Raw genomic sequence first — 27,867 nt, 5'->3', positions numbered from 1 at the left:
AATCCCTGAGAAGGGTCTTACTTAAATATTCACTCTGGAAGATCTGTTCCCTAAGTGATATCATACATTACCTCTAAACTATATTTTCTTCAAAAGGACTCCTAAAAAGGGCCATATAAAAAAAAAACCCACTTTCTCTCATGTTATGAGAAACAGGAAATGAACAAGGGAAAGGTTGAGATAATTCCTTATTTAACTCTGGCCCATTTTTCTTTTTTTTTTATTGTCAAGCCAATAAAACCATAATGAAGAGTGTTTTCTTGGCTTCCTTATCAGTCTTGTGTGGTAACACCTGCTTTCTTTCTTATGACACTTTATACATAATTCCAGTCATTCTTAACTTGGAGAGTCGTCAACATACGCATTCAATATAAAAACAAAATAGAACACAGTGATTGCTACTTTCCCCCTCACATCAGAGAAGATTCTCAAAAATTTGATTTAAGATGGGAAGAATTTTGAGACAGCATATATGGACAAGTGACAGTTACTGTTAAGAAAACCAACCTTCCCTTTGTACGTGCATTCTTGTCTAAACATATGTGGTGTGGGGTAAGGAACCTAAAATCTACTCTGTAACTTCCAGAATGTAACACAGTTACATACTAAAACTCTGGCCCACTTGTTGGACATTCCTTACGTAAGTTCTTTGTCCAAATGGCAAATTTGTAACCTTTGGTCTTTCCTTTTCCCTCCCCTCTCCCTCCCTCCTCCTTCCCTCCCCTCTCCCACACCCCCTCCCGCCTTCCCTTCCTGGTAAGCTCCTTCTTGGCTCTTTCTGTACCAGAGCGTATCCTCCCAGTGTGATGCTCACTATGTTACTATTGTGCTACTGTAGTAACTGATTATTTAATATGCAGGGAGCTGAGTGGAAGGGGAGAACCACAAGTGGACATGTTTACCCCTTTACCTTCCAATGAGTAAACAGTTGGAACTTGGTGAACCTTTCAACTCTAGGGACTAATTTCTACCTCAATTCTTAAAAGAGACAAAAGTGCTATTTTTTTCTTAGCATTTAAACCATAAAATCAGGAAATATAACAAAGTTAGAGATCAGAAAAGTGTTCACTACTTAGAACACTGGCACAAGAAGCCTTTGATTCTGTGGGTTTTACCAAGGGCTTAAATATGCAAATTTACTTTCTTGACAAATATAAGGAATGCATGAAATGTCAAGCACACACATATAATATATATATATGGTATACTTAAGATTGTAAAAATAGTGTGATACTCTTTTATTATTTATATCATGGAGTAGCATGATAAAGACCTTCTTAGTATGAGGATACAGTAGACAGGATAGTTAGATTGACCTACGTCTTAAGACACTCTCATTTTATATATAAACTGTGAGAATAACACGACCACAATAGCATCCTTCACAGTTTTCTAATTTAAAAGTAATGACTTCGACACCTTCTGCAGTAGGTAGGACAGAACCATGTTTACAAGCAACTCTATTTCTGAAACGAACATTGGTCTGATAGTAAAAGTGAGTTATGGCACAAGCCTTCCATGACCTTAAGAGGAAGTCACCGTAAACACTTCCTTCTTGCTGACGCTTTGGTCAATATAAAACTTAAAGCATTTTTAGGAGATCAGAGTCAATACCTCGAATTGAATGATGGTGTTCTCGTTCACACTTAGGTCGCGTGTGGTTATGGAGTGCTCGCCGATTTCGTTTGAAACGAACACCATGGCCGAGTCCTCCTCACTGGTTATCAAGAGAGCAATAAGGAAATCGTTTAGGCAAACATCCCCCCTGATTTGTGTGAAAACAGTGGTTTTACTTTTAGCTTTTCAGTTAAATACTTACGGAGCCCCCTTTGAAGAATACGGGCAGTAGAGACCGATATTACCACCTGGATAGAAAAACCAATTGTCTTCCCTGGGCCCAAAGTCGAACGTGTCCAGCAGCATCACGGGGTTGTTCAGATTGTCCCCATCAATAATAAAGTCATCAATGATCCAGATTTCTTCTTTCTTACCTGAGACAGTTTGAGATAAATCAGGTTTTTCCAAAGAAGAAGAAGATCATCAGGTTTGTTTGTTCGTTGAAAGAAAGCAAAAGGCAGGAAAACCCCAATGACAGCGGTTTTAGCATATGCTTTTCAGTCAGAACTCACAGGCCACAAGGCAACACATGCACAGCGATCGGGGTGCGAAGAAAATAAGCTTGCACACATATTAAACGACCCAGCACAGCCGCTCAGATCTCAGGAGGCTAAGATGAGCAGTGTGTGAACGCGTGCTGTCCTGCCAGGCAGAGATTTGCTGTGGACTGTTCTCCAGCAGTGTGGCGTTGGGGAATCTGTCAGACTCCTATCTGTGAGGCTGGCAGCCGTGGCTTAGAACTGGGGTCCACTACCTAGTCAAGGGGTGACTGGTGGTTTTTAAAAGTCAACCACGATATCAGTGCAGTAAGATACAATACTATATTTCTTTTCTTAATGCTCTTGTAAACTTCCAAGTGTTTAAGGAATGTTATATTGTAGTGAGAAGGGCAAGAGCTAGACTGCTTTTGGAAAGCACTGAACTTGAGGAAAGGACTCAAAACCATGCTGGGATACTTCATGTCAGCTGTCAACTTGAAAGATCTGGAATCACCTGGAGGCTGTCCTCTGGGCACGCCCAGAGAGAACTACCTCAGTTAGGTTGATGTGGGAAGATCCACTCACTATGGGTGGGTGCCATCCCCATGTGGGAACCCTGCATTGTTTAGGAGGAGATGGTAACTCGGCCTGACAGTGGATGTGTTGTGAGCGTCCATCTGTCTCAGTCTCCTGCACCTTCCCCAGATGTTGCCTCTAGTGTGGGTCTGGCAATGTATCAAAGCAGATTTGTGCATAGGAGTCCGTGGCAATAACCTGCTTTTTAAAGTGGGCCACCCGCCTGCCTCTCTCCGCTCCCGTCATGGCCCTAATTCTAGTTGCTTTCCTTCATCGTCTTGGCTTGGAAGTGTTTGATGGACACAGAAAAAAAAAAGTAAGCATTTCAGATGTACCATGGGTCCATCTTCTGGATTTTTTTTCCTTCTTCAGAGTTCTGTTTGATTCTTATCTAAGATCCTTACATACATTTTATAGAAGTTCATGGCAGTTTATCCCACGTCATGCACATGAATACATTTCAACAAAATTCTACCATGACCTCAGCCATCTTACAGCATGCTGAAAATTTACTTTTTACTTGTTATAAAAGAAATATATATGGGTTACATTTTAGAGCTAGAAATACCGTTTTCATACCTGTTTCTGTTATTCCTGCTTAGTATGGTATAATTGTACTTATTTAGACAGTTAGGTGCATGTTCTGGAAAAGCCTGGCCCTTTAGATTCAACATCAGTAGAACTCTAACAAGTAATGAAAGCTGGAAATTTGAAAAATCTCCTGAAAATGTGAGATCCGGTTGGATGCTATTTGCTTCTGGTGTAGTATGAGCAGTGAATGTGACAAGGATGTAAGGCATTGTTGGATGGGTCTAAATTCCTTTTACCTTTTCACAATAACCTGTTTCACTAGTGAAATGCCATTTTAAGAGTGGTGAATCAGAAATAAATTCAGCAGAATGGAGTTGTTACTGGTAACTAACAGTAATGATGGATTATTAGAAACAAAACAGAACAAAGCAAAACAAAATGCCTAAGTCCTGTAATCCTGGCAAAACTGGGAGACGATCTTGAGTTCAAATCTGTTCTGAGCTGCGTAGTGAGTTTTGGGCTAGCCTGGGAGTAGAGGGGAAGACGTCTCAGCCGAACCGAAACAGTGGCAAACTAAGCGGAGAATTTATCAGTCAACTACAACAAACGTGACAAAGTCACAGAACATTGGCTCTTTCCTGAGAATGGTCAAAGGGAAGGCACGCAGAGCGTGAGGGGCACACACTGCCCGTGTGCCTCTCGGGCAGCCTTTCTCCACAATGGAGGAGCGGGAAGGCTAACGCGCAGCCGTCAGTGCTGGTCAGACAGAACCCGTGCATTTTTACCGTTGTTGTACGGCTGCCAGAGTCTGAATCTCGTAGCGTTGGTTTGGGCGCTGTACGGCAAGGGGACATTAATGAAAAGTATGCTGGTTGTTTGAGGGAAGTAAAACTCATCCATCAGGCGCCAGGTGACCCCCCCATTGATGGAGGATTGCAGTAGAATGGAGTGAGACCTCTCCGGGGTACCTAGGGAGAAGACAGCACAGGCATGACGCATACCGTGGCGAGGACAGCCTGCTCTGAGCTATCCTATGGGCACCAGCAGCACATGAGCCGGGTTACACCAACCTGGAGACTTTCTGCTCCAAATGCTTCAGTGATAGCTGAGAGCAATTGTTGGTCAAGCTTTAGTATGAATATATTCTAAAAATATCCAAACATAGACATCCTTTCTCTTCAAGATGTGTAGAACACACATACACACATGTGCCTGCTCTTTCTCTCCCTCTCTCTCATATATATATATATATATATATATATATACATATATACATATATATATACATACATATACATATATACACACATACATATATAATATATATAAAATCTATTTCTATCTCTATCTATCTATATATAGGATACCAAATTAAAATGAAAACTTATTCATTCTGCTGACATCAGTCTTGCAAAGGCTGAAACATTCAAATCAAGAGAATATAAATAAAAAATCCTTCGAAAATGTCTTATATCCACAGTGACATTATTTTTAAGGTGAATTATTTAATGAGGTATGAGAAGGCAGAGAGAAAATTGAGCAGTGTCCTGGGAGGATTTACATCTGTACAATTAACATCATACGTTGATAGATTAATAATTCTTAATTTAAGATTCCAGTAGCTGGAATGCAGAGGCAGAGGGGTCCGAGGACACGGGGGTGTGTTTACCAACTAGCACGGTAACCCCATCTGCATTAAACAGTTTAAAACAGTAGTTATCTCGGCACTGTGGTAGAAGAACTTGTGTTAAAGAACACCTGTAAGCAGGGAAACTTAGGCCCTCACGGGAGATTGTGCACAGGACAGTGTTTTTCAGAGGGAAATGGTGCATGCCACAGGGACAGCTTACCTTTTGCTATAAATCGGAGAGAAAACTGGACATACATGGTATTGGTGCAATCCAGGTCTCTTGAAATAAGCATTCTTAGTCCCTCCTGCAAACAAAGGGAAAGGAAGCTTACGTCACCGGCAGAATTCCCGAGGCCAAGTATACTAACTAGCCGAGTGACAGTTACATAGTCAGACATAATGAGAGTTACACATGATGAGCAGCAATGTTTTGTCCAGCTTAAAAGGAAAAGGGAAGGGTCCTCTCTTTCTCCCAACGGTCTTCATTTTCTGTGTTTAAGCAACACAGTGTCACTGTCCGCTGCCAATTCATACTTTTCTGTGGCTCTTATTAAAAGAGGTACCAGAGTGATGACATCGTCCACTACTGGAGCTTTTAAAATAGTCTCCTTTGATCACAGCGTGTTGTAGAAGAAGGGAGGAGGAAAAAGATAAAAAAAAAATGTGCAGAGCACTCCTGCTGGAGGCCAAGAACTAATAGCTAACTTTTCTGGGGCTCTGAGGAGTCTTGGGAACTCATTGCTGTTTGCCTACCCTGTCAGCCCCAGGAGGCTCTCCCTCAGGCTGACATAACGCCCCAGTTGGCCAAGTTAAATAAGGCAGAAGGAAGGCAGGCCGCCATGCCTAGACTGTAACCACTCATGCAGAGAAGCCACACAACGAGGAAAGCGATCACATTAGCTTTAGTAATTTTTTCTGCTACGATCACATTAGCTTTAGTAATTTTTTCTGCTAATTAACTACTTCTGGTTGCCTGGAATTGCCTTCTCAGAAGGGTATTTGTTTTTTTTTTTTTTTTGTGGGGGTGGGGGGGTCATGGATGGAGAGGACTGCGGTGACAGCCGCTGAGTTGCATTTCACTATGCCAAGATTCCAAGGTCCAAACAGGCTTTCAATTTCTCAGCTGAGCCTGCTGAGCAAAGACTTTTCCGTAGTCTGAGGCTGTAATGCTACCGATTCCCTTATTACCAACCAACAAAGGCCTGGCGCTGCACTAGCAAGGAGAAATAAAGTTTCTGTTTACTTCAGACCACTGTCTCCAAAAGCTGCAATGGCAAACGTATGTTTGGATGCTGGGTTTAATGGTCACTTTAGTAAGTATTCCCCTGAGAAAGACATTATTCTCATGTTGCAAATGAGAGAGAGAGAGAGAGAGAGAGAGAGAGAGAGAGAGAGAGAGAGGAAGAAGAAGAAGGAGGAGGAGGAGGAGGAGGAGGGAGAGGGAGGAGGGGGGAGGGATGGGGGAGGGATGAAAACTGGGGGTGTGAGCAAGGGCAGCATCCTTAGGCAGCTCAGAGATTCCCGATTGATGTCCTTTGCTGGCGCCAAGATAAAGGGTCTTTACTCTTCCCCACTGGCTAAGGAACCTAAGTATGAAACCCGTCCTTCGGAAAGGCAAGCCCAACCACTGTGCAAGGACCGACTTTACACTGCTGTTCCTAGGATACGGGCAACTTTGTAACCTCCAGGCTCCCTCGTGCATGCTGGCAGCCTTGGCTCCAGCTCAGCACCCACATGGGATTTCATGTGGTGCTGCTATCAACCACCATTGCTACAAAGACTGGCTTCCGTCCCTCTCTTTTACCAGGTTCAGGGATCCACCTGTGCCAAACACGAAGAATTCTTTTTTCTCTAATAAGCTGTTTTAATGGCGGAGAATAGTCCTGAATCTGTACCATTCAGAGAGGCCATCGTTTCTTTTCTTCACGAAAGAGTGCCTTTGTAGGTCACACTGCCGCCTACTGCACGGAGCGCACTGGGCTGTCCACATCGTGCAGTGCTGATGGATAACACAGGGCAGGCAAAATGCTTGCTGCTCTTGCATTTGCATGGCTGAAGGGAAAACAGCCCCTCCTTTTCTACCTGCCTTTCTTGCTTGTAAGTCCTAAGGACTAGGGTCATTCTATTGCTGGAAAATTTATCAGGTGAAGACCTTTGAAGCAGGAGTGTTGCGAGGCTTCTGTCTTTTGGTTTTGTCGGCTGCTTGGAATGGGGAGAGTCAAGTTGGAGGTCACGGGCCCTCCGTGTTCTTAGATAAGACTAATCCCTCTAGAACAGGGGTTTCCGTGTACTGTCTCAGTGTCTCTGGTTCATCAGCACTCTTGGGGGCTTATACATCTCTCAGGTCAGAAAGTAGTTCTCGGGGTTGGGGATTTAGCTCAGTGGTAGAGCGCTTGCCTAGCAAGCGCAAGGCCCTGGGTTCGGTCCCCAGCTCTGAAATAAATAAAAAAAAAAGAAAGTAGTTCTCTACTCATGCAGAACTTGAGGAGAACTTGGATTCAAGTGAGTATGCTAACTGGCATTTTTATTAGCTGTAATTGAAAAAGTTCCAGGGTGTCTAATTTTCTCAGTGCTTGGTTGGACTCATTAAGGTTATACAGAAACCCATGCCGACTTTCAGCAAGGACTTCATTTGCACACCTAGATTAGTCAATTTCTCCTTGCTGAGAGGGATGGGATGTGGCATGCATTCACACATGGAGAGGTGCCAGCTGCGCACACAGTATCACTCGGCTGCTTAACGCTTCTCTAACGAGACATCTAGGGCAGACTATAAGGGCACATTAACGATGTCTGAGCGTGCAAGTTAACATGGCTTAACTGCCTTGTTTCCTTAAAGTCGCTGTTAAGTAAAGATTCTACTCCACTCCTGGCAGGAAGAGGTTTACAAAAAAGGAACAACAACAAGGAAAAAAAGAGAAAAAAAAAAGAGAAAGAGAAGGAACAAAAGGAAACATTTCATAAAATTGTTTACAAATACTGTAAGATAAAAATTCAGTAATATGAAATATTCTCTTCTAGTAACCAAATTCTGAAGATTTTGTACATAGGTTTGTGTTCTTCCAGCGGAAAGTAAGAAGAGTCTGATCTCCAAAGCAGAGGAAAGTGTTATGTGCAAATTACCATCAAAACTGAGCATACTAGACACAGCACAGCCTCGTCTCGGAGACAAGACAGAAGTGGGGAGGGATGGAGGGAGGGAGAAAGAGCAAAAAAGAGACCCAGATGCATCTGCGTTCAGCAGTGGGGCTCAGGGGATGAGAAGAGCATGAGGACTCTCGGTTTACCCCTTTAAAGATCAGAGATGTTCCGGATTTGATGGTTTCGCCATTCAGATTCCCCCTCTCTGCCCCGTACACTTCAGGCCAAAGGTCAGGATGTAAGTTCCCATTGAAATCATCTTTCAGAATGGAGGGGAGAGGAACGACAGGAACACAGAAGGGTCCACCGAAGCCCCGGTCACACCTACCAACAAACAGGAGGAGAAAAAGCATCATTTACGATGACATCAGCAAGCCAGTTTCCGTGCGGCACTGCAAACAAGGCAAGCCGTCCATTCATGAACTTACACACAGCGCCCCGAGTCACAAATGCCTCGTCCTGAGCACAGCCAAGGGCAGCCTGAGGCCAGTAGGACATTATCAATAGCCCAGGCATCTGCTCCCACGGTGTAGTTGGCCTGAATCCATCTGAACCGAGTCCTCGGAGAACTAACCGAACACAAAGAAAAACAAACACCCACAGCGTTGGTTTGATAGGCAGTTTTGAAAGCATGGGTATCTGTTTTATTTCCCCTTGAAGCACCCTCTTCCACAGTCCAGTTTCCTCTCCTTTGAGATACTTTTCTTTGCACACTAAGAGGTAAATGCTCTCTCCTCTTGGCCCACCGAGAGGAGAACGGAATGAATGCTACTCAACCATTCTGCCACTTCTCTCATAGGAAAATCGACTTGCGTGGCACAGAAGCATTATCTGGAAATCAGGAATTGTGTTTTGAGGTTCATGAAGAATTTTAGCGTTTGTTTTCAGCCTTCTAATGGTGTTAGGTGCTAGGAAGAGGACCAAAGGTTCAACGAAGGAAAAATTGGAGCCTTACATAGAAACCCTAAATGGTTTCTGGTATATGGGGTCCTATTGTGTTTGTGTTTTCTATGTGGATCCTAGACCCGTTGTCTCTAAAGCTAAGAACTGGATACAGCTCCCTGTTTTCTATAGTGTGAATAGTCTGCTATTGGGGATATAGTAAACACAACCTTCATTGTCAACTTCCCAGGATTTAGAATCCTCTCGGAAACACACACCCGGGTGTACCTGTGAGGGTGTGCGCAGAGAGATTTAACTGGAGAGGGACAGTGGGCATAGACATGGGCAGTGCCACGGGTGGGGTAGGGCCCAGACTAGGGAGAAGGCAGAGCAGGGACATTGAGTTTTGTAGGGTGTCAGCTGTGGAGGCAGTGTGGTCAGTTGCTGTCACATCCCTGCCAGGATGGCCTTTACCTTGGAGCTCTGACTCAGAATAAGCCCTTCCTTAAACCCCTTGCTGGGTATTTAGTAAGAGCAGCGAGAAAGCAAACGGTACTCTAGGTCGTAAGAGCGCTTTCTCCGGACGTGCAAGCAGCCTTGCCACAAAACAGCTGCTGCCGAGGAAGAGCTGCACGGAAAAGGACATAGTTCTTCGGAATACAGAACACGGTCTACCAAAGGTGGACTCTCGGAGGTGCCATTTCAAGTAGCACAGGTTCTCCCTCCTTCTGAGGCACTGACAAGCATGGCGGCTTGAAGATGAAAATGTAATGGCATTGTCACTCTGCCCAACACTACGATGGTCACTCATCACGTGCACTGTGAAGTTCAAGCCACTGATGATAGTGGATGCAGCCTGTCTGCCTACGCCCTCTTAGTCAGAGCTAGCCCCACCTACCCCCTCTTCACCAGCCCTAGCCCCACGTATGGTCCTCTTCATCAGTGCTAGCCTCACCTACATCCTCTTTGCCAGTGCTACCCTGTTTCTACGGCTTGCCTCACGATTATCCTTGAACTTCCTCCATCAACTCTTGCTTTTTTTGGCCTCTAAATTTTGCTCTGCTTTGCAGCAGCAGGTATGACCTCCCACAATCCTCTTCTCCTGCATAAGCCCTGCCCCCTAGGCTGGCTGTCCAGGGTCTCGTGCAGTACCTCTGTTAACATCTCACGTGATAAACATATGCTTAGATGTGCGCTAGTCTAAGTAATAGCATTGGGTCTAGCATCGATCGATTTATCAGGTGTCAGGACACTAAAATAAATCGGTATTCAATAAATGTCGTGTCAAAAGTGAATGGATGAGGTATAAGTGGGCATTGTTTTAGGCTTTGGGAGGGTCCATGGAAAACTATTTCAGACAAGTATTAACAAAAAATTAATACAGTGTCTTATGCTTTCCCCCTATTTTTTTTTTTTTTTTGCTTGCATGTCTTATCTGAACTGTACCAGGAAAAGATGCCTCCAACTGATTTTAACACAGAAAAGGGCTTAATGCAGGATAATGGATTTATAGTGCATAGCGGAGCCGAGAATGCAACGAGGGAACAGTTGCATGAGGAAGTAACCGCAAGTACAGCCGCTGGAACTCCCTGGTTACATTTAAAACAGCAACCCAAGGCCCCGTGTACCAGCCTCCCTCCTGGGACCTTCCTTGCTGATCACCACCGCATCACTGGGCCCCAGTGGAATCACTATTATTTTCAAATCAGGTGACAGAAACCTAAGGTCAAGTCAAGCGGCAAGTCTCACTTGGTGGCGAGTGGAAGGTAGACGGTGACCCGCCTCCAGTTCTGGAACCTTTCCGACGTGTAAGTTGAACTCTCTGTGTAGTGCACGCAGCCAATGGTAGGAGGGACACACTCTTCGGTGACAGGATGCCAGTCCTTGCCGTTGTTCAGGGAGTACTGGAGCTGTACACTGTGGGTGGCGCTGAAAGGCTTGCTGCAGCCCATGCTCATGTCAAACTGTAAGAAGCTTGAGGCTGACACATGGAAGTCCCAGGTCTCGGCATAGCGAGGTTTGCCTACCAAAGACGCGGACAAGAACAAGAACAGAATTTAACAGCAGAATTCTCTTCTCTGGTGCTCATGATTGCGATCACATTGCCCACAGAAAACCCAAATAACGGTTTGTGTTTAGTGCCTCAGATTTGCAGTGATCTTCTTCTCATATTTCCTGTTTTTATACAGTCACCACAGAATCAGGAACGTGGGAGACCTTTGCCACCTTAAGAAGGGCTTGCAGAGTTATAAACTTTCATTTTTGCAAACTACAAACGACAGGGATGTCCTCTGACATATTTCTCTGCCTTTAAGTCCTCCCCCTCCTCCCTCTCCCCTTTCTCCCTCTCCCCCTCCTCCCTCTCCCCCTCCTCCCTCTCCCCCTCCTCCCTCTCCCCCTCCTCCCTCTCCCCCTCCTCCCTCTCCCCCTCCTCCTTCCCTTCCCCTTTCCCCTTTCTTCCCCCTCCCCCTTCTCCTCCTCCCTCTCCCCCTCATCCCTCTCCTTCTCTCCCTTCCCCTCTTTCCTCCCCCTCCCCTCCCTCTCTCTCCCTTCCTCCCCCTTCTTCTCTTCCTTCTCCCCCTCCTCCTCATGTTCCACGAAAGAAAGTTCCAACAGGCCCAGGTGACCAGGTCATTTTGGAGGACGATATACACTCTGCTCTCTGTTCCCAGCTTCTCTCTCGGCACAGGAAGTTAAGCACATAATTTTATAGTAGAAAATTTCTTTTGAGTTTTAGTTAATTTAGTCCTATAGTTAATCAAATACCTTTCTGTTATACGGTAGCAATATATACCTATGTTTTCGGTGAATATGAGGGCGGTGTCCATAGAGAGGCAGTCAATGTCAACTTGGCCTCCCTGGATTCGATACCAATTGGCTTGCAAGTCTATGGAGCCATCAAATTTATCTTGAAATCCAGTTTGAGAGCTGTCATTCACTCCTATAAGAACATCATCCAAAGCCCACTGGGCTGAGTGCTTCCCTGCAATCGAATGAACAGCCGAGTTGGAGCAGGCTCATTACACGGCAGTATGAATATCTCTGTGACTACGGGTTTAAATCAAATTGTCTGGAAACAGACAGTGAATTAACACACTCATGCAGTACACGTTGGCTATGGGTAACAAAGCCACCAGGAAGTCAGAAGAGCACAGCTCACCGTGTTGCGGCTGCCACCACCGGAAGGCCGTGGCAGGTGTCTTGGCTTCCCGAGGCAGGTCAATAGAAATGATCTGTGGCTCCAGGAACGACAGGAAGTCCAACTCCCGCAGCAAGTGCCAGAGTATCCCATTGTCATTTGAATACTGAACAACAAGCCCTGAGTTACAAGACACAATTCAGTGACTGAGACAGCTTTCTTAGAGGCAAGGAACTGCTATTATTATTTTTTTTAAACAGCAGAACTGCAGCAACTCCAGACAGTGTCTCAGAGAGGGAACACTCATCCATCTAACTTACAAGGCATGAATTAGGAGACGCAAAGGCCCATCAATTTCCTGACAGTTTCTAATGCTCTCACTCCCAGTAAATGGAGACAAGAAATACATAAGCTCCTTTAAAGACCACTTGGCTCTGTGGGAATGATGACTGAGCTGGTTAGGAAGTCGCTCCAGAGATGGACTGGAAATTCAGACTCTATCCCCAGCATCACAAAGTCTCAGGGAGTCATTATATACTCTGAAGAAATACCTTAATTTCTCTGGCACAAGATGAGCTGCTCTGCTTGTACAAGATGGCAGCATGCTGTGCTTAGCCGGGAAGTCTGTTAGGCAGACACCCTTTAACCAGCACTTCATACTCTGACAGACCTTGGTTAGTGAAACCTGAATGAGGCCAGCTTATTCAAGAGTAAAGCAGCAAGACCCAGGCCTCTCCAGTGCCACTTCCCTTCCCTATGCTCTGTACTCTCCTCCTTGTGCCTGTGTCATCTGCTCTCTGCCTCCAGTGACAAATCCCTATCCCCCACCCCCACCCCCATCACAAGGTAGCAAGAGCTGAGGAGCTACACACTGGCAGCAAGAGATGTCACCCGCTACCCTTGCTGCTACTTCTCCCAGAGATGTCATTTAAAAGGGGACAAAAAGGAAGGCTAACGATCAACAAAGGAGGAAACTGCTATGGATAAGGTTGTGGGATTATATATACGTACACATACGGATATATATACGTGTGTGTATGTCCTACATATGAATATTTATGGGTATATCTATATATCCATATGAATATATATGAGTATATACCTGTGTGAGAAAGCAGAGGGCATCTATCTAATGGCTTATTCCACAATTATTTGTAAATTGGTATTGAATATTCATAATCACAGTTGGGGGGACGCAGATCTGGTTCTTAAGCATTTATAGAAACCATGCCCAGGAAAGTTCTAGATGTTGAATCTTTCATTATATTTTAACTCTTGAAAAGTTATGACTCCGTTGTGGCACATGTGACTTAAGTCCACATACCCGCTGACCAGCTAGAGCTCCGCCACCCACTGTAACCTTAAACAACAAAGACGTGATCGGCACCACGTTTTGAGAAGTGCTGGGTGAAGTAGCTCGGTGCACACTGGCAGCCCGTGACAGTGTAGGTGCGCCTCCCGACAGGGGACGGAACAGTGACAAAGCTACAGCGCTGCAGAGAACCCAGCGCGTTCACAACAGATCTGAGAGGAAGAGGAGGACGAGACGGAAGAGAACGGGCCTCCCTGGGTGTGCTGTGCAGCTATCGGGATGAAGAGCTAGAGGTGCCGTTAACGGAGGGGACACGTGCATGTCAGGAGGGCTGTGAGGCAAAAGCGGCTTATTTGAAATAAGTCCTATTACTTCTTTTAAGGGTGATGCTGGATGTCTGAGAGTGTAGACACTTCCAAAAATTTCGTTCTCTGTGGCTACTGATTTGAACTGTTGTAGTTTACATTCAGTCAGGTAAGTAGTGGAAAAGAGATGGGGAGGAAGGGAAAAGGGGAGAAGAGGTGGGGTAGGGTAGTCGAGTAGGAGCAGTCGCTGTAGATGGGGGATTGAAGTATTCCAAACGAAACGTCATGGAAATGCAGACCCTCTGGCATCATCTGAAAAGGTGCTCTTTCTCTGCGATAGTTTTAAAAGTACGTTCCCAAACTCACTGATGCTTCTTTCCTTAAAAGGTGGAACTTAGGGCTGGAGAGATGGCTCAGTGGTTAGCAGCACTGGCTGCTCTTCTAGAGGTCCTGAGTTCGATTCCCAGCAACCACATGGTGGCTCACAACCATCTGTAATGGGATCTGATGCCCTCTTCTGTCATACAGGCACACACACTCACAGGGCACTCCTATACATGAATAGATACACTTTTTTAAAAAGAGCAGAAACTAAATCTCTTCCCTGAGTTCAGAGAGGTTTAATAACTGGCTTCTAATGAGCAGAATGTGGTAGGAACCACATGGTGTTTGAAATCAGGCCATTAGAAGCACAGCAATTGGGCCAGGAAGGGAGCTCAGGAGTGCGGGGCTCACTAAACAGCGTGAGCCCTGTGTGTCTATGTGGAAGCAGACTTCCATGTAAGAAGATATTCTAACAGTCTGGACAGGTCTGCAAGGATAGAGAGAATCTGCACAAAGCCTCTGGCCAGTTCTTGAAACATCACCGGCCCTCAGCAGCCTCCCAACCTTTGTCCGGTCTGTCCGCTGCCTTGACTGCAGCCTCATGAGAGAGTGACCTAGAGCCTGTCAGTTGAGCAGTGTCTTCTCCAGCCTTGCAGGAGAATCATGAGGTAACACACATTTGGAACCTTCAGGCACTTGGTCTTTATGATAACTTGTCATGCAGCATGCCATCCCCCTAAATCAGAATTCCCATGTTAGCGAATGCAGATTCCGACAGATTTGAGGTGTTCATCAAAACGCGAGAGAGGCACTCTCAGGAGAGGTGTCCTCCGTCTGGATCTTGCTTCTGCCTTTCTCCCTCCTTAGCTTTGTGGGGAGAGCCCTGCCTACCTACACACAGCAATGAGGTCTACGGAGAAGGAACTTAAGTTCCGAACTGTGATGGGGAGGGACGTCCCAGAGAAGTGTGCGAGCGGAGGGATGTCAGGAGGAGAGCAGCAGAATCCAGTTTATGCCAGTTGCTAAGCCTCATTGACTGTGCCATCTAACGCATTGTACGTCTGAATGGGCCAAGTCATTTTAGCACACCCACTGAATGTTTAAAGCGTGCAAGGCATTTATTTCTCTTTTTAAACCACAACTCCATCTGCATCCTGCCTAGTCTTACTGAAGGAGGCCTAATTTGGACTTTAATTCCAAGTATGTAAATTGAGGCTTCAGCTCGAGTCAGTAAAGAATCCTCACCTTCATCACCGGGAGAGAATTGCTCAAGGAGTTAGTCAGATTTACATGCTAACAACCAGGCTTCACTAAAAGGATGAGAAATGCCTACGCGTGTGAATTATATGGATGACGCCAAGTCTAAGGAAATGGTTCAGGGCTAGCGGAGAACAAACTGCTTGCTCCTAAGAGGATCCTGAGGGAACAGGTCCCACAGTGCGAAGGGCATGTGTAGCAAGTTTACAGTGAGTCCCATGTCAGTGATAAGTATGTGTTTCCCACAATTCCCTTTTTAAACCTTATATACGCACAAGAGTACAAATACGGAATTTTTTTTTTGCAATACTCAACTTCTGTTGGATCAAATTGATCAACTGTCATTTGCTTGGTGAGATGGTAGCCAGACCGTTTTATCAAAATCACCATCCCTAGGTGCTAACTTTCCATCTCAACAGTTTGTTTCTGCCTTTCTCTCAAAGTCTAACATTTTCTCCTTTTCTTTTTCTTCATAGTTTACTACCCGAGGGATTTTTTTTTTAATAGACCTGGCTGCTGGGTGGCCACTCGTGCTATCCCGACTGTTCACCTGCCTACACACGTTCTCTCTGCCACGTGGCTGGCGACACCCAGCAGACAGAGCCTTAGCATTTTGAGTGCTGGAGTGAGGACACCAGATAATCCAATGGGCAGTGAAGAAAAGATTGTATTTCCTTTTTGTTCTGAGGGGTTACTTGTTACTTCAGCACAGCCCAGCTCACGGTGGCTGCTGCATATGTGATGACACTGTGGTGATATCTATCTGCAGTGACCACAGCACATCAGACCTCGAACAGATTATATACGCATCTGAAGAAGACACGAAGGACTGCAACATGGCCCACTGCAGTTTCTAGACTGCTTCCTCAGCAAAAGGATGATTTGAATAATCACTAGAGCAAAAAACATTAAGACAGGGACCTATTGAAAGCTTCAGACAGGGATGATATGGAGAGGGTGTTCAGTGCTAAGCAGAGCTCTCCCTAGTCTGTTGACTACCAGGTATGGTTCGATCCAGGGCATCATATATAGTCACAGCCTGACGTGGTAACACACTCAGATGGTAATGGTGTAAAAGCTGATGCTGCTTTAAGATGATAAAGTTTGGGGGAAGAACCATCGGAGAAGTCTATGGATTTTGTGCCAAGAACCAGTCACACGCAGGGCTCCTGAAGGAATCCTAGCATACCCACATGAATGTGGGAGCCACCATTGTTTCAAGGCCATTGCTGGGCTTTTGTAAGCACCTTATAATTTGTGGGAGGAGAGTAGGAATCAAAAAGAGTTAGTGAGAGAATTTAGGTCAGGAGAATGAAGGGTCAGTCATAGGATGTCAAAGGCATTACTTCTGGGAGCCGGTGGTTCAAATCCTGGTCTGTCTACTTTCTATCTGCATGCCTGTGTACAAGCTCCTGGGCCACTCTGCCTCCCTCTCCACTCCTCATAAGCAGTTCTGAGACAGTCATGTCACAGCAAATAGGTGCTCAGAAAAGTACAAGAATTCTGTCCCCTCCAGAGTGCCCAAGAGCAGAAGTAGAGTTTAATGTACAGTTAAAACATTCTCTATACAAACAAGTTTAGCCTTCACACTGAATGCAAAAGTCTCTCCCATTGTTTTCCCACCCTTTGGGAGTTACAGAGAAGTAGAACTCACTAGAATAATGTCACTTGTTTCTGCTTAGACCCAGAAAAGTCATGAACTCCAGGCTGAGGGAGCACAAGGCGAAGCTAGGGGGTTGAGGGTCAGCATAGCAACTTTTTTACTGAGGCAGAAGAGAGGGTGGGGAAGATCCAGGGAAACTGAAATACCACTTTGTAAAATCCACATCAGACTTCGGGGGGAAAAAAAAGCTAATTAGACAAAGTTTCTGTAACTTTGTGTTTTCTATTGGAACACAGTAGCCTGGGGCTGGAGAGGTAGCTCAAAGGTTAAGAGCACTGGCTGCTCTTTTAGAGGTCCTGAGTTCAATTCCCAGCAACCACATGGTGGCTCACCACTGTCTGTAACTTCAGTTCCAGGGGATCTGGCCTCCACAAGCACCTGGAGACACACAGTACACAGACATCCAGACGCCTTCTCAACACACAAACTAATTTATAAAAATTTAAGACATAGTTCAGCTTACCCTCATTTCTAGCCCGTGGTTTGATGCACGTAATACCTGACGTTTTACTTCCAATTTGTATATAAAACTGAACAAGTCTGGGGGAACCAAACAAACACATAAACTTCAGTTTAGTTTCAAACGAACAAAAATTAAAATTTCCTGTCATTCTCAAGTACCACTTTTGAAGTCAGACACGACAAAGGTAATAATAAGTCACTCTGGCAAACATTTAAAATGTTAATGGATATGAATGACGGACGACCTTATTCTGTATAGTGGTCTGAAGAAAAAAGTTGAACTCCATTTCATGGTGCCAGCTGATGCAATTTCATGATCAATTAAAAATAAATTCTAGAGGATATGGCCTTAAAAACTCAAGCTGAGGGAAACAGTGTCGTCCATTTAGAAGCTAAAGTCACTGGAAGGGTAGCTGGTCACCTGTCTGATACTGACTTAGGGGGAGCTGCCTAAATTTCCCACACCTGATACCCAGTGTGGCGTGAATTGTGCCTCTGTCATGGCAGCCATGACCCTGTTGGATAGGCAGACCTTCCGTGGACAGGATGCTGAGGGAACGTGGAAAAGACGGCAGAAAAAATATGAAAGGCAATGCTGAATTTTTAGTAAAGACCACGCCTAAAATTTATCTACTTTTTCTCCTTTTCTTCCTTCTAATTTCCATGTAATTTAATTGATGTAAAAAAGCAGAGGGAGTTTCCTATTAGGTGTGCTCCTACTCCGTCTGCCCTTAGAGACAAACAGTTCGTGGTTCTACCAGTAGGTGGCAGGGTAGGCATCTAATTTTTCTGGGGGTGGGGGTGGGGGTGGGGGCAATTTTTTCAGTAAAAGACCACAGAGGGACTGGCCAAGGAGGAATCATTTTCAGACGTAAAATTCAAAGTCGAAAATACATTCGCTTCATCAGTTTACATTGGGATGTAGAACTTTTGAAACCTCAGGTGAAAAAAAAGTATATATATATATCTCAGACATAGAGGCCTGGACAACTAGTGTGCACTAATGTCAAACTCCGGTGTCATTCGCTCTCAGTAATCATCCAGTTCATCATGCAGCTTAGGCTGGGCCTCATATTTTACACACTGTAATCCACAGGTAGAAATATTACACAACATATTCCATAATGGTACTTGCCTGATATTCCTGGTGTCCAGAGGGACCGTCCTGGCTTCCCTTTTCCCAAGGCCATTGAAGTAGAGGGACCTGCCGTCACTGAGGGTTCCACAGCCCGTCCCAACCTGACCTCCGGATATTTTGTACCACAGTGGGCTTAGCTTCCCCTCGAACCTATCGAACATCTCACTGTGGTTGGGGATGTTGGACACACACGTTCCTTGTGCAGCTTCCGGGGAAAGAAACATGGACAAGTCTTGTTGGAATCACGAAGTATTAAAAGACACACTTGACTCGTGGGCAGTGACGCATCTGTACGTACGGCACAACTGTCTGCCTACAGACAGCCACCATCACTAACATGAAAGCTGGTGCCAGGAGTGTGCTGTATCCCAGAAATCCCAGCAGTTGGGAGACAGAGGCAAAAGGATCAGAAGTTCAAGGCTATCCTTGGCCACCTTCTAAGTTCAAAGTCAGTTTGGGCTACATTAGGCCCCATCACAAAGCAACAAAACAAACACGTCAATGAAGCTTGTCATTTTTTTCTTTCAATTTTTAATAACCGTATGTATGCATGCATCCCTGCACGTGTGGACATCTGTACAAATGAGTACAGGTGCTTGCGAAAGCTGGAGGCCTCAGACTCCCCACAAGCTGGACATACATGTGGTCGTGAGTCACCGGTGTGGGTGCTGGGATTTAAACCCAGCTCCCTGCAAGAACAGCGTGGTGGGCTCTGAGCCCTGAGCCATCTCCCAGCCTTTGTGACGTATTCACTGTCAAATGCAGACTGGGAATGGCGGACGTCCATGGTTGTTCCTACCTAGAGGGCCTGTGTGAGCAGAGATCGTGTCCACCATAAAGCCACTCATCTACTTTCTACTAAGAGTCTTGCAAGGAAGGGCAATACAGAATTTTAAAATGCTGTCCTTGGAACTCTGTGACACACGCGGAGGCTTGCAAGAGCGAGCCAGTCTGTCTTTGGTGGCTTGCCAGATGAAGGCCTAAGCACTGACAAGCCGGGAAGGAGCCTTTTGATGTTACTGCCAGGGAAACTTTAGAGGAAGATTTTGTAGCTTAAGATATTTTCTCCAATTTTATGCTTTAATCTCGGCTCTCTTGAAACTTTTGCTATGGCAACACCCAAAGGTGAGTGTTGTAAAAACAACTTCTCTTATATAAAGCTCTTTTCAGTTTTGACAGTCTCAGGCTTAGTGTTGCAGTTTAATTTTAAATGGAGAAAAGCATATATATATATGAAATTCTAAAGAGCTCAGGGAGACCCTATAAATGTGTGCTTAAGAACTTGGTTTGGGTTTCTGAGACTGTATGACAGCACAGGGCCTATTTCTGGCAATGCCTAATTAGGTGACCCAAGAAGAACTGTTGAAAAACAAAAACCCTTCTCTGCCTCAGTTTCCTCAAATGTAAACAGGGTCAGCAGTACTATGATAGCTATTCGTTCTTAGAATCAAATGGGATAAAATAAAACTATATACCACAATGTTCGGCATGATTCAGAACCAAAGGGTTGTTCAGTATAAAGAACAAACACACACATTCTCTTTAGGGAGTGAGACTTAGCAGGTTTTCTTTCCGGGTAGCTTGGGACTATGGAACATCTAGGAGCTCAAGTGCCTGGATGCTCAAGTTCTAGAATTCTTCGCCACAGAGAATGATGAACGGGGGGAGGGAGGGTCTTACCTGTGTACCCCAGGTCACAGAAACACACCCCTGAGATGCAGTCTCCATGACCACTGCAGTAGCTGGGACAAGGCTCAGATATGTATACCCCATCTAAGCCAAATGGGGGTACATTCTTCTGAGAGCTGCTCTCTTGGATCCATCGGAATCTGGTCTTGCTGTTGGGAGAAACAAGTCCGTTCTTACAGTTACATCTCACCAAACGAAGGAATGCAGAAGGGCTCAGACAAAGTCACCCGAGCCAGTATGTCCCTGGGTGTCATGCCTGCTTCTCAAACCTGCCTGATTTCTTCAGCATGAATGGTTCCTCCAGAAGACCTTTGATGCCAGATAGATCATAGATTTTTGTTTGCATTATTTTCCCACTCCATGCTTTTAGTAATAAACTGAGATTATCCTTTAGTTAATTTTCACCCTTCCATCGTGTTAATTTGATGGTTATTGCTAGAGAGACCATTTGAAAAAAATCATTTATGACTTGACAATTTTGTACATGTATATAACATTTTATAGTTTGACCATGTTTACTGGCCATGATGGTCTCTTATCTCCCTCCTGCTCCCTCTGGGCTCCTTCATTCCAACAAACAATTTGGCAGTCTTTTGAGGCTATCAAATAGAAGGCTTTTTGTTGGGACATATACAGGGACCCTGGCTATTTGGCATTGACAACGGAATGGGAGAGACTGTGCAGACAGCTCCACTACCGCTCATGGCGGCCTCATTCCTCCCCATCTCCCTTTAAAGCTCTAAGATGCTCATTCTGAGACTTCTCAGTAACAAGACGGGAGGCCTAGCAGCACTGCTACCTGTGAATGAACAAAGAAAAATCACCGTGACGGCCTTGAGCTGGGAGTATCAAGTGGACCAAGGCTTCGGGCCTGTGCGATTGCTTCTATATCCTCCCACCGCACCTAGCGACTGATACCTGCTTCTGGGCTCAGTGACTCAACACTGGGTTTGGACACAAGCAAGTTAGTAACAAGTGTCTTCAAAGCTGCCGGAATAAGGAGAGGCATTTGGAAATAATTTAGAGAGCACTGGACGTAGCCACGAGGTACCAGATCTTGCCTGAAGAGCAGCAGACAGAATATGAGGAAGGCGAGTTCTGTGCTGAACCGTAGATTGTTTGGGAAGGAAAGAAACATGAAAATAGAAATCACGTTGTTGAAATCTGTGGATGCAGCTGTCCTCGAAGTATTTTCATGAGGTTGGGAGCTCCGAAACGCGGTAATTATTTGGTATACAGACATATTAGTTATATACATGGTGTTGTGGGTTCCTAACCGCATTCTAAATATTAATTCTCATACCCACAGGTAAGTATAGTGTTTACTCCTTATCAAGGAGACTTCTCTTTGCAACAGACAGAGACAATTACAGAAAACCACAGCCCGTCAGGACGCCAAGTTGCACAGCCCAGTCCCAAGGAATCCACCTAACACAGCTTCTGCACCTAAGGCTCAGGGATCGAGGCTGAAATAGTCTTCTCCAGGGAAACCTATGTATTTAGAAATACACACACACACATACACACACACACACACACACACACACACACACACACACACACACAAATGGGCCATGCATTTGAGAAAGAGCAAGGAGGGTTATATGGGAAAATTTGGAGGAAGGAAGGGTAAGAAGAAAATTATGTAATTATAATTTCAAAAGCTAAAATAATTTAAAAAATGTTTATCATAACATGATGATGATGGTGGTGGTGATGATGAAGAAGAACTAGTCATACCGTGTGAAGAAAGAAGGAAAAAAAGGGCAAAGTTTAGCCAAAAGGCGTATCTAGATTTCATATTAATATTTGGAGAGAAAGCCTTTGTGGCAAGTTATTTTGTAGATTTCTTGTGCCTCAATGGGGTGCCTCTGAGAGCTGGGAGTGACATATGTACCAATATATATTTATCACTGCCAGTGTCTGTTTTCTGCAGGCAAGAACCAGGGCAGCAGGGGGTGGGAGGGGTGGGGCGGTGGTCATAGGAGCGTGAATTCTTCCTCTAAAAAAATCCTCTCAGAATTATTTCTGGAAGAGTGAGGTTCTAGAAAAAATATTGTAAGCATGTTGCCTCCTGGCAAAATAGCCCCAAGCTTTAGTGCTCAGACTGTCAGCTTTGCACAGCGCGTGTGGAGCCTCCTGAACGTGACATATTGCAGAAAGTAAACTGATAGCTCATTTACTTGGGGGTAAATCGGAACATATTTACTACTCTTTAGCAGAGGGCTCTTCACCACAAATGCCAGCCATCAGCAAGCTGGGTGGAGTCCAAATTCGCCAGGAAGCTGGATTCTAATGGAGAAGATTTATTTATTTTTTCCCAAAAGCTGAAACTCAAGAAAATATCCAAATATTGAGAGCCTCGGAACATTTGCTGATGTGAGGTCCGAGCTCTCCTGACTGCTCACATGTGGCCTTACCAACTGGGCTATTCTACCCACTAGTGAGGAAACTGTAATCCACAGATTTTTTTTTTTTTTGGTTCTTTTTTTTCGGAGCTGGGGACCGAACCCAGGGCCTTGCGCTTCCTAGGTAAGCGCTCTACCACTGAGCTAAATCCCCAGCCCCGTAATCCACAGATTTAACCACGTTTTTCAGAGCCTGGGAGAAACCAAGAAGATTTGCGTTCCTTGACTCCTCACGGAAACTCTGTTTTCATAGGGATGCTTTAGATAATCTGATCCTCTCGCCATTGAAGCAAAGGTCCACTTGGTGCTCTCCAGCTATGTATTTGGAGGAGCTGTTTTGAGACCACAGTTTCATAAGCCACAAAGAGTGGTTGAGGTGAGAAAAACAAACAAACAAACAATGAACGGCTGCACTGACACAGTATCAGACGAACGGGGAGCAAGAGGACATGGCTCTCATAGACAGCAAACATTACACACGTTCTTATGGAGGTGAACAATTTCACAGGCAGGGAGACAGGCAGTGCAGAACCAGGCACTGCAATCCATGGACTGGAGACTTCCTCTCAGAGAGAACTGTCTGAGTGATGGAGAGTTGTCCTTGACACTGCTCTTGGATCAAGGAGACTGAGTCAGCGAGCTTCTTGGGGATGTTCAGGCTTCCTATGGATCGGGTGACTGACTGCTAGAACCTTCCCATTCTACTTGTCCCTCTCTTTTATTTTCTTCTGCTAAACTACAATATAACACTGACGTACAAAACCAAGACACTGTATGTAACTTGACATGGATCAGATGATTGAAGTAGGTTCATATCGAGCTTTTTTTTTTTTTTTAATAGCTGGCATTTGAAGATTCTGCTTTAAAGTTTATCAGGGTTGCACAGAATTTTTATGTCTCTGATCTAACAAAGAAACATTTGCCCACCAACAGCTAAAGTCCATGTTCTCGAGGTCTGCACCCTTAACTAATGGTGGAGGAAGAGAATGCAATTAGCTTAAGCCGCTAGATGGTGCTCAGTAAATCTGTGATCAATCGGTGATCAATAAGGCGGGAAAATGTTACAGACAGAAAAGTGCTTAGCAGATTTGAGGACAAGCTACCTTCATTACCACATCGGAGTGCAGGAGAGGTTTCCTGTGGTAACAAGCAACTCCCAACCTCGTGAGTTAGTCCAACAGAAGTTTGTTTCTTGCTCAGCTTATGTACCTAGCGTAGTTTGACAAAGACTCTGCTTCTTGCACGTGGAGCCTAAGACTCAGTTCCTGCAGGGAGCTCGGAGGATGTGCCCAGGTTCTGGACAACCAAGGGCTTCACCCACTCACAGTTTATTAGGCTATGTCAAATCCGGAAGAATGTGGGCATAAGCCTACCTTATTCCAGGAAGGAAAGACTGTTGGAGCACTGCTGAATGGCTCTAGTGAGCATCCCCGCTCTGTGTAACCCCATCAAGAAGCACCAGAAACAGCGTCTTGTATGACCTCAGTTCTGAAGTCAAAGGCTCCAGAAGGTAAGTAAGAAGTGTCTACCTGAAGAATGTTTCTTTATCTTTCCTAAAGTGACAGTGAGAACCAATGGTCTCTCTCTCTTACCAACTACATCTGATACGACACGATATAAACTTACTTTAGAATACTGAACCTGGACAAACATGTCATTACAAAAAAAAAAAAATCAGAACATGCCTGCTTTTATTCTTTGACTTAAAACTCACTAGTGGGGGATAAAATGATCCCGTGTTTCTTCGCTGACAAGAAGCTGAGAGCTAAGTCAGTTCCTCCCTAATTGACCCGGACTCACTTCGAGTTCTGTCCATTTATATCATCCTCCCATCAACGGGTTTTTAAAAATTTTCCTCTTACTATTTGCTTTGGTAGCCTATTTAAAGTGACCGTTTACACTGAAGGACACTCTACATAAGGAGGCATTAAATTAATCTAAATCTGTGTATCACAAAAGCTTGAGGTAAGGCCACGTGGTTCTTCTGACCCTTAGCCTCTTCTGTCCCCTGCTGCACACCGGCACCCAGACCTCACGACAGGCAGGGGAGGACCAGATGCTTGTGAATGAGTTAACAGCTGACTGAGAAAACAGGCTTCCCCACCCACCGATGCTCTTTTGGTGATTCTATTCCAGTTATCCACATTTTTTGCCTCGAGTCACTGCTTGGGGAGGAACAGCCAGGCCATATGGCGCCAGGGCTCACAACGAGAGAGATGGCTTTACCTGGACGCAAGGGACCTCGGGATGGCAATGGTGACTCTTGTCCATTCTTCAAAGTCTCCAGTGTAATAGACAGTAGGCTCACTGAGTTCCCGGGAGTTCCCTTCACATCCCTTGCCCGCGGAGGCAGGAAAGCACCCCTCCTTCACCAGAAACCAGGACATGCCAGCATCATGTGAATACTGCAGGAGGACCGGAGCAGTGCTGCTGAACTGGCTGGCACACCCGATGTTTAGCTGTTAGAACGAAGGGCAGAATTAGGCGGTGGCTGGCTCAAAGATGTTATTTATCTAATTGGGTGCAACGGCAGCCCGGGTCCCTGCTACGCGTTGGTGTAACCTGGGGGTGATAAGAAAGATAGAGCCCAGAACCAGTGTACATTCTACAAGGTTTCATTTTGATAGGGAGCTGGACTAAACCCTCATCTTCTGGGTTTCTTGAGTCAGGAAGTATTTTTCATTCTTATTCCCAGAGCAGACAGACAGGTAAGGCAGAGAAGCAACTCTCCTTCAGAACATGGTTGGTCAAAGGGTGGTCTGCCTCTGCTTTCTGTGGAACAAACACTGTGCACTGCCTGTCTGTCTGTCTGTCTGCCTGTCTGTCTGGTTCAAGATCAGTTTTTTTTTTAAAGGAAAAATAAAGATCAGTGTCAAGAAAGATCCAAGTTTATGTCATAGACTCAATTAAGTAACGACACAGAGATGGTATGCACAAGTCACATGACTGTCAGCATAAAGTGACCATTGTTTAAAAACTGTAAAATACGCAACCACCACCGCCCTGGCACAGCTGTTTCTGTTTTTCTGCCCTTTATTGAGAGGCATATATTCTGGTTATATAGCTGAAATGATCATGTGTTCAGAACGTCCCCCTTGCTTCTTGTTTCAGACTGCTTTATTATTACATGCAACACTGCATGAGGCGTGCGGCTCTCCCTGTGGGTGATCTCCAGGGAGAGGCTTCTGTGGTGATATCACTCGAAGGCCTAAAAACACTTCAAATTTTAGAAGCTCCATGTATTCTTTTTGTTAAAGGAATCCTTTTAGCACAGCACTAGGTCTGGGCACTGTAGTTTAAGACAGTTTTTTCCCCTATCAATGAATGTGTGGGTGGATTTTCATGTGGTGTCATGCATCCTTTTGGTTACTGTTACTTTCCGCATCCCATCTATTTTCTATTTGACATTGTCAGGCGCCATGCAGGGCTCTCCCATAGAGTCTGGGACTGCTCTCCTGGGTCCTGTGACTGGACGCCTATATTTGCCTTGCTGGCTTATTCTTTCGTCTCTGAGCTCCCTGAGGACTATGGCCGGGGTTTTGGTGTCTATATTCCTAAGACCTGGTATGTGCCAGGTGGTGAGCAGTTTCCAGGAATGCACCAGAAGTGTACTTTCCTACACATGATGCCAAACAACATTTTAAGGCCTTCTAGTACATACTGATCACCGACCCATAATCAATGCCTATCATCAACTACTGAGCACAAATGGCCAGATGTTTATTTGTGATGTGAGAATTAAGATTCCCTTAAGCGTTATATGCTGCCACCCTTTTAGAATACGTGAAAAATTCACTGTGTTTCTCTTATTCAACTTACTCCACCTCCAAGTATCACCACTGAGAATTTAATGTTTGCTGTGCCAAGGTGTTTGAGATGAGCTAAATAGCAGAATACTTCTCAGAGAGTGTATGTGATATTATCATCACGTGTCTCCCGCACATGCGTGTAGACGCATGCAGTTACTGACACATTTCCATTGCAGTTTAATATCAAAATACAGGAAGGTAGGCTACCAATTCCTAACTATTTTATTTGTGACAGCTACCTTGTGTCTAGGCCTGCAGAGATGATATTGAAGAGCTACCCATAAAGTGATCTCTTTTTTTTCCTCGCCTCTGCCCAAAGTGATCTCTTTAATAGTTCCCCATGTAAATTATTTAGCGTCTGCATCCCATTGCTATATAAGGACTACACCATCGTAGTAGCTCATTAAAGCTGCATTGCTTTTGATTCTGGAAGTCACCGGTGGGACTTTATTATAAACGCACACAATGAAATTTTGATTAGGTTCTAAGACAAGAGCTTGTCAAGGTAAACACTCACTACTTTCTGCTGACATGTTATCACAGCATGAAAAACAACATGATTCGAGGAGAGTTAAAGCAGAGTGAAGCCAAATTACAGGAACGGAGTTCTAAATGTTATAGTAAATGTGTAAAACGTAGGCTGGGCTTGGAGTCCACTTAGTGTGCGCAAGGTCCTGGACTAGACCTCCGATACACAACACAAACATAAGCCCCAAACCATCAGTGAGACAGACGGGCCTTATCGGGGACGGTTTGAAGACAGGTTCGTTACATCATCCTCACATCAAAATACTCAGCCAATTTTAATTTCAATTATGGGAGAGTTATACACAGCAATGCTATAGGAACGACTTCTGAGAACACCCCCAAAACTCGCCAACCACTTCCCTAATGAATAGAGCTGAAAAGGTTCACCATCCTAAGTCAACGGAGTCGTCATTCAAGTGTGTCCGTTCCTCCACAGAATATGAAAAATCTGTATTCTGCTCCGGGAAGACCTCTGCTGCATAAATACCTTGAACTGGAGCACATATCCGGGTTTCAGGGTCAGATCTCGCGTCACTGCGAATCGGTCTCCGTCTGACTTTCCGAACACCATGGCTGAAGGCGTAGTGGCACAGAAGCTATCGTTCTTAGCCATCCCTTCATTGGCCAACATCAGCCACACGCTCATCTGGTTAATAGGGTAGTCGAAAGCTGGCTTCTCATAGAAGTTCTAAAAGGGACAGCACAGACGAAACAGGAAGACAGTTGGATAACGCCGGAAACAAGGAGGAAATGCTCAGTTTGTCACATGTGGTCCACACGCCATTCATGTTTCTACAAAAACGCAGACCTGCTAAATTAACTTAAAAATACACCCATGCTTCCTCTCGATGACTTAGCAACTGAAAATACTTTGCCACTGTGTATCTAATTATCGTTTAAACACACTAACATTTTTATTGATGGTTAGACTTCACAATCTTTCTCAAGTCTGAATGATCTCTGAACTAGCAGCCCAG

At 44.9% G+C, this 27,867-nt stretch overlaps 1 protein-coding gene across 7 annotated transcripts in view; it reads right to left on the bottom strand.

Annotated features, from left to right (window-relative positions):
* The window catches only part of Reln (reelin), a 420,816-nt gene that overhangs the window by 70,875 nt on the left and 322,074 nt on the right, over positions 1-27,867 (bottom strand). For all 7 annotated transcript variants that reach the window (XM_087655993.1, XM_087655991.1, XM_087655994.1 and 4 more), the window contains 14 exon segments: positions 27,378-27,578; positions 24,780-25,012; positions 20,137-20,294; positions 18,454-18,661; positions 17,320-17,396; positions 12,017-12,175; positions 11,651-11,839; positions 10,606-10,879; positions 8,403-8,543; positions 8,121-8,298; positions 5,054-5,138; positions 3,989-4,171; positions 1,820-1,991; positions 1,615-1,717 (listed from right to left, as the gene is read on the bottom strand). In XM_087655993.1, the coding sequence (XP_087512119.1) occupies positions 1,615-1,717; positions 1,820-1,991; positions 3,989-4,171; positions 5,054-5,138; positions 8,121-8,298; positions 8,403-8,543; positions 10,606-10,879; positions 11,651-11,839; positions 12,017-12,175; positions 17,320-17,396; positions 18,454-18,661; positions 20,137-20,294; positions 24,780-25,012; positions 27,378-27,578 (2,361 nt within the window).

Source organism: Rattus norvegicus, chromosome 4, assembly GCF_021556685.1.
Source record: "Rattus norvegicus strain SHRSP/BbbUtx chromosome 4, alternate assembly SHRSP_T2T, whole genome shotgun sequence".
Taxonomy (NCBI): domain Eukaryota; kingdom Metazoa; phylum Chordata; class Mammalia; order Rodentia; family Muridae; genus Rattus; species Rattus norvegicus.
This window is presented reverse-complemented; position numbering and strand designations above follow the sequence as displayed.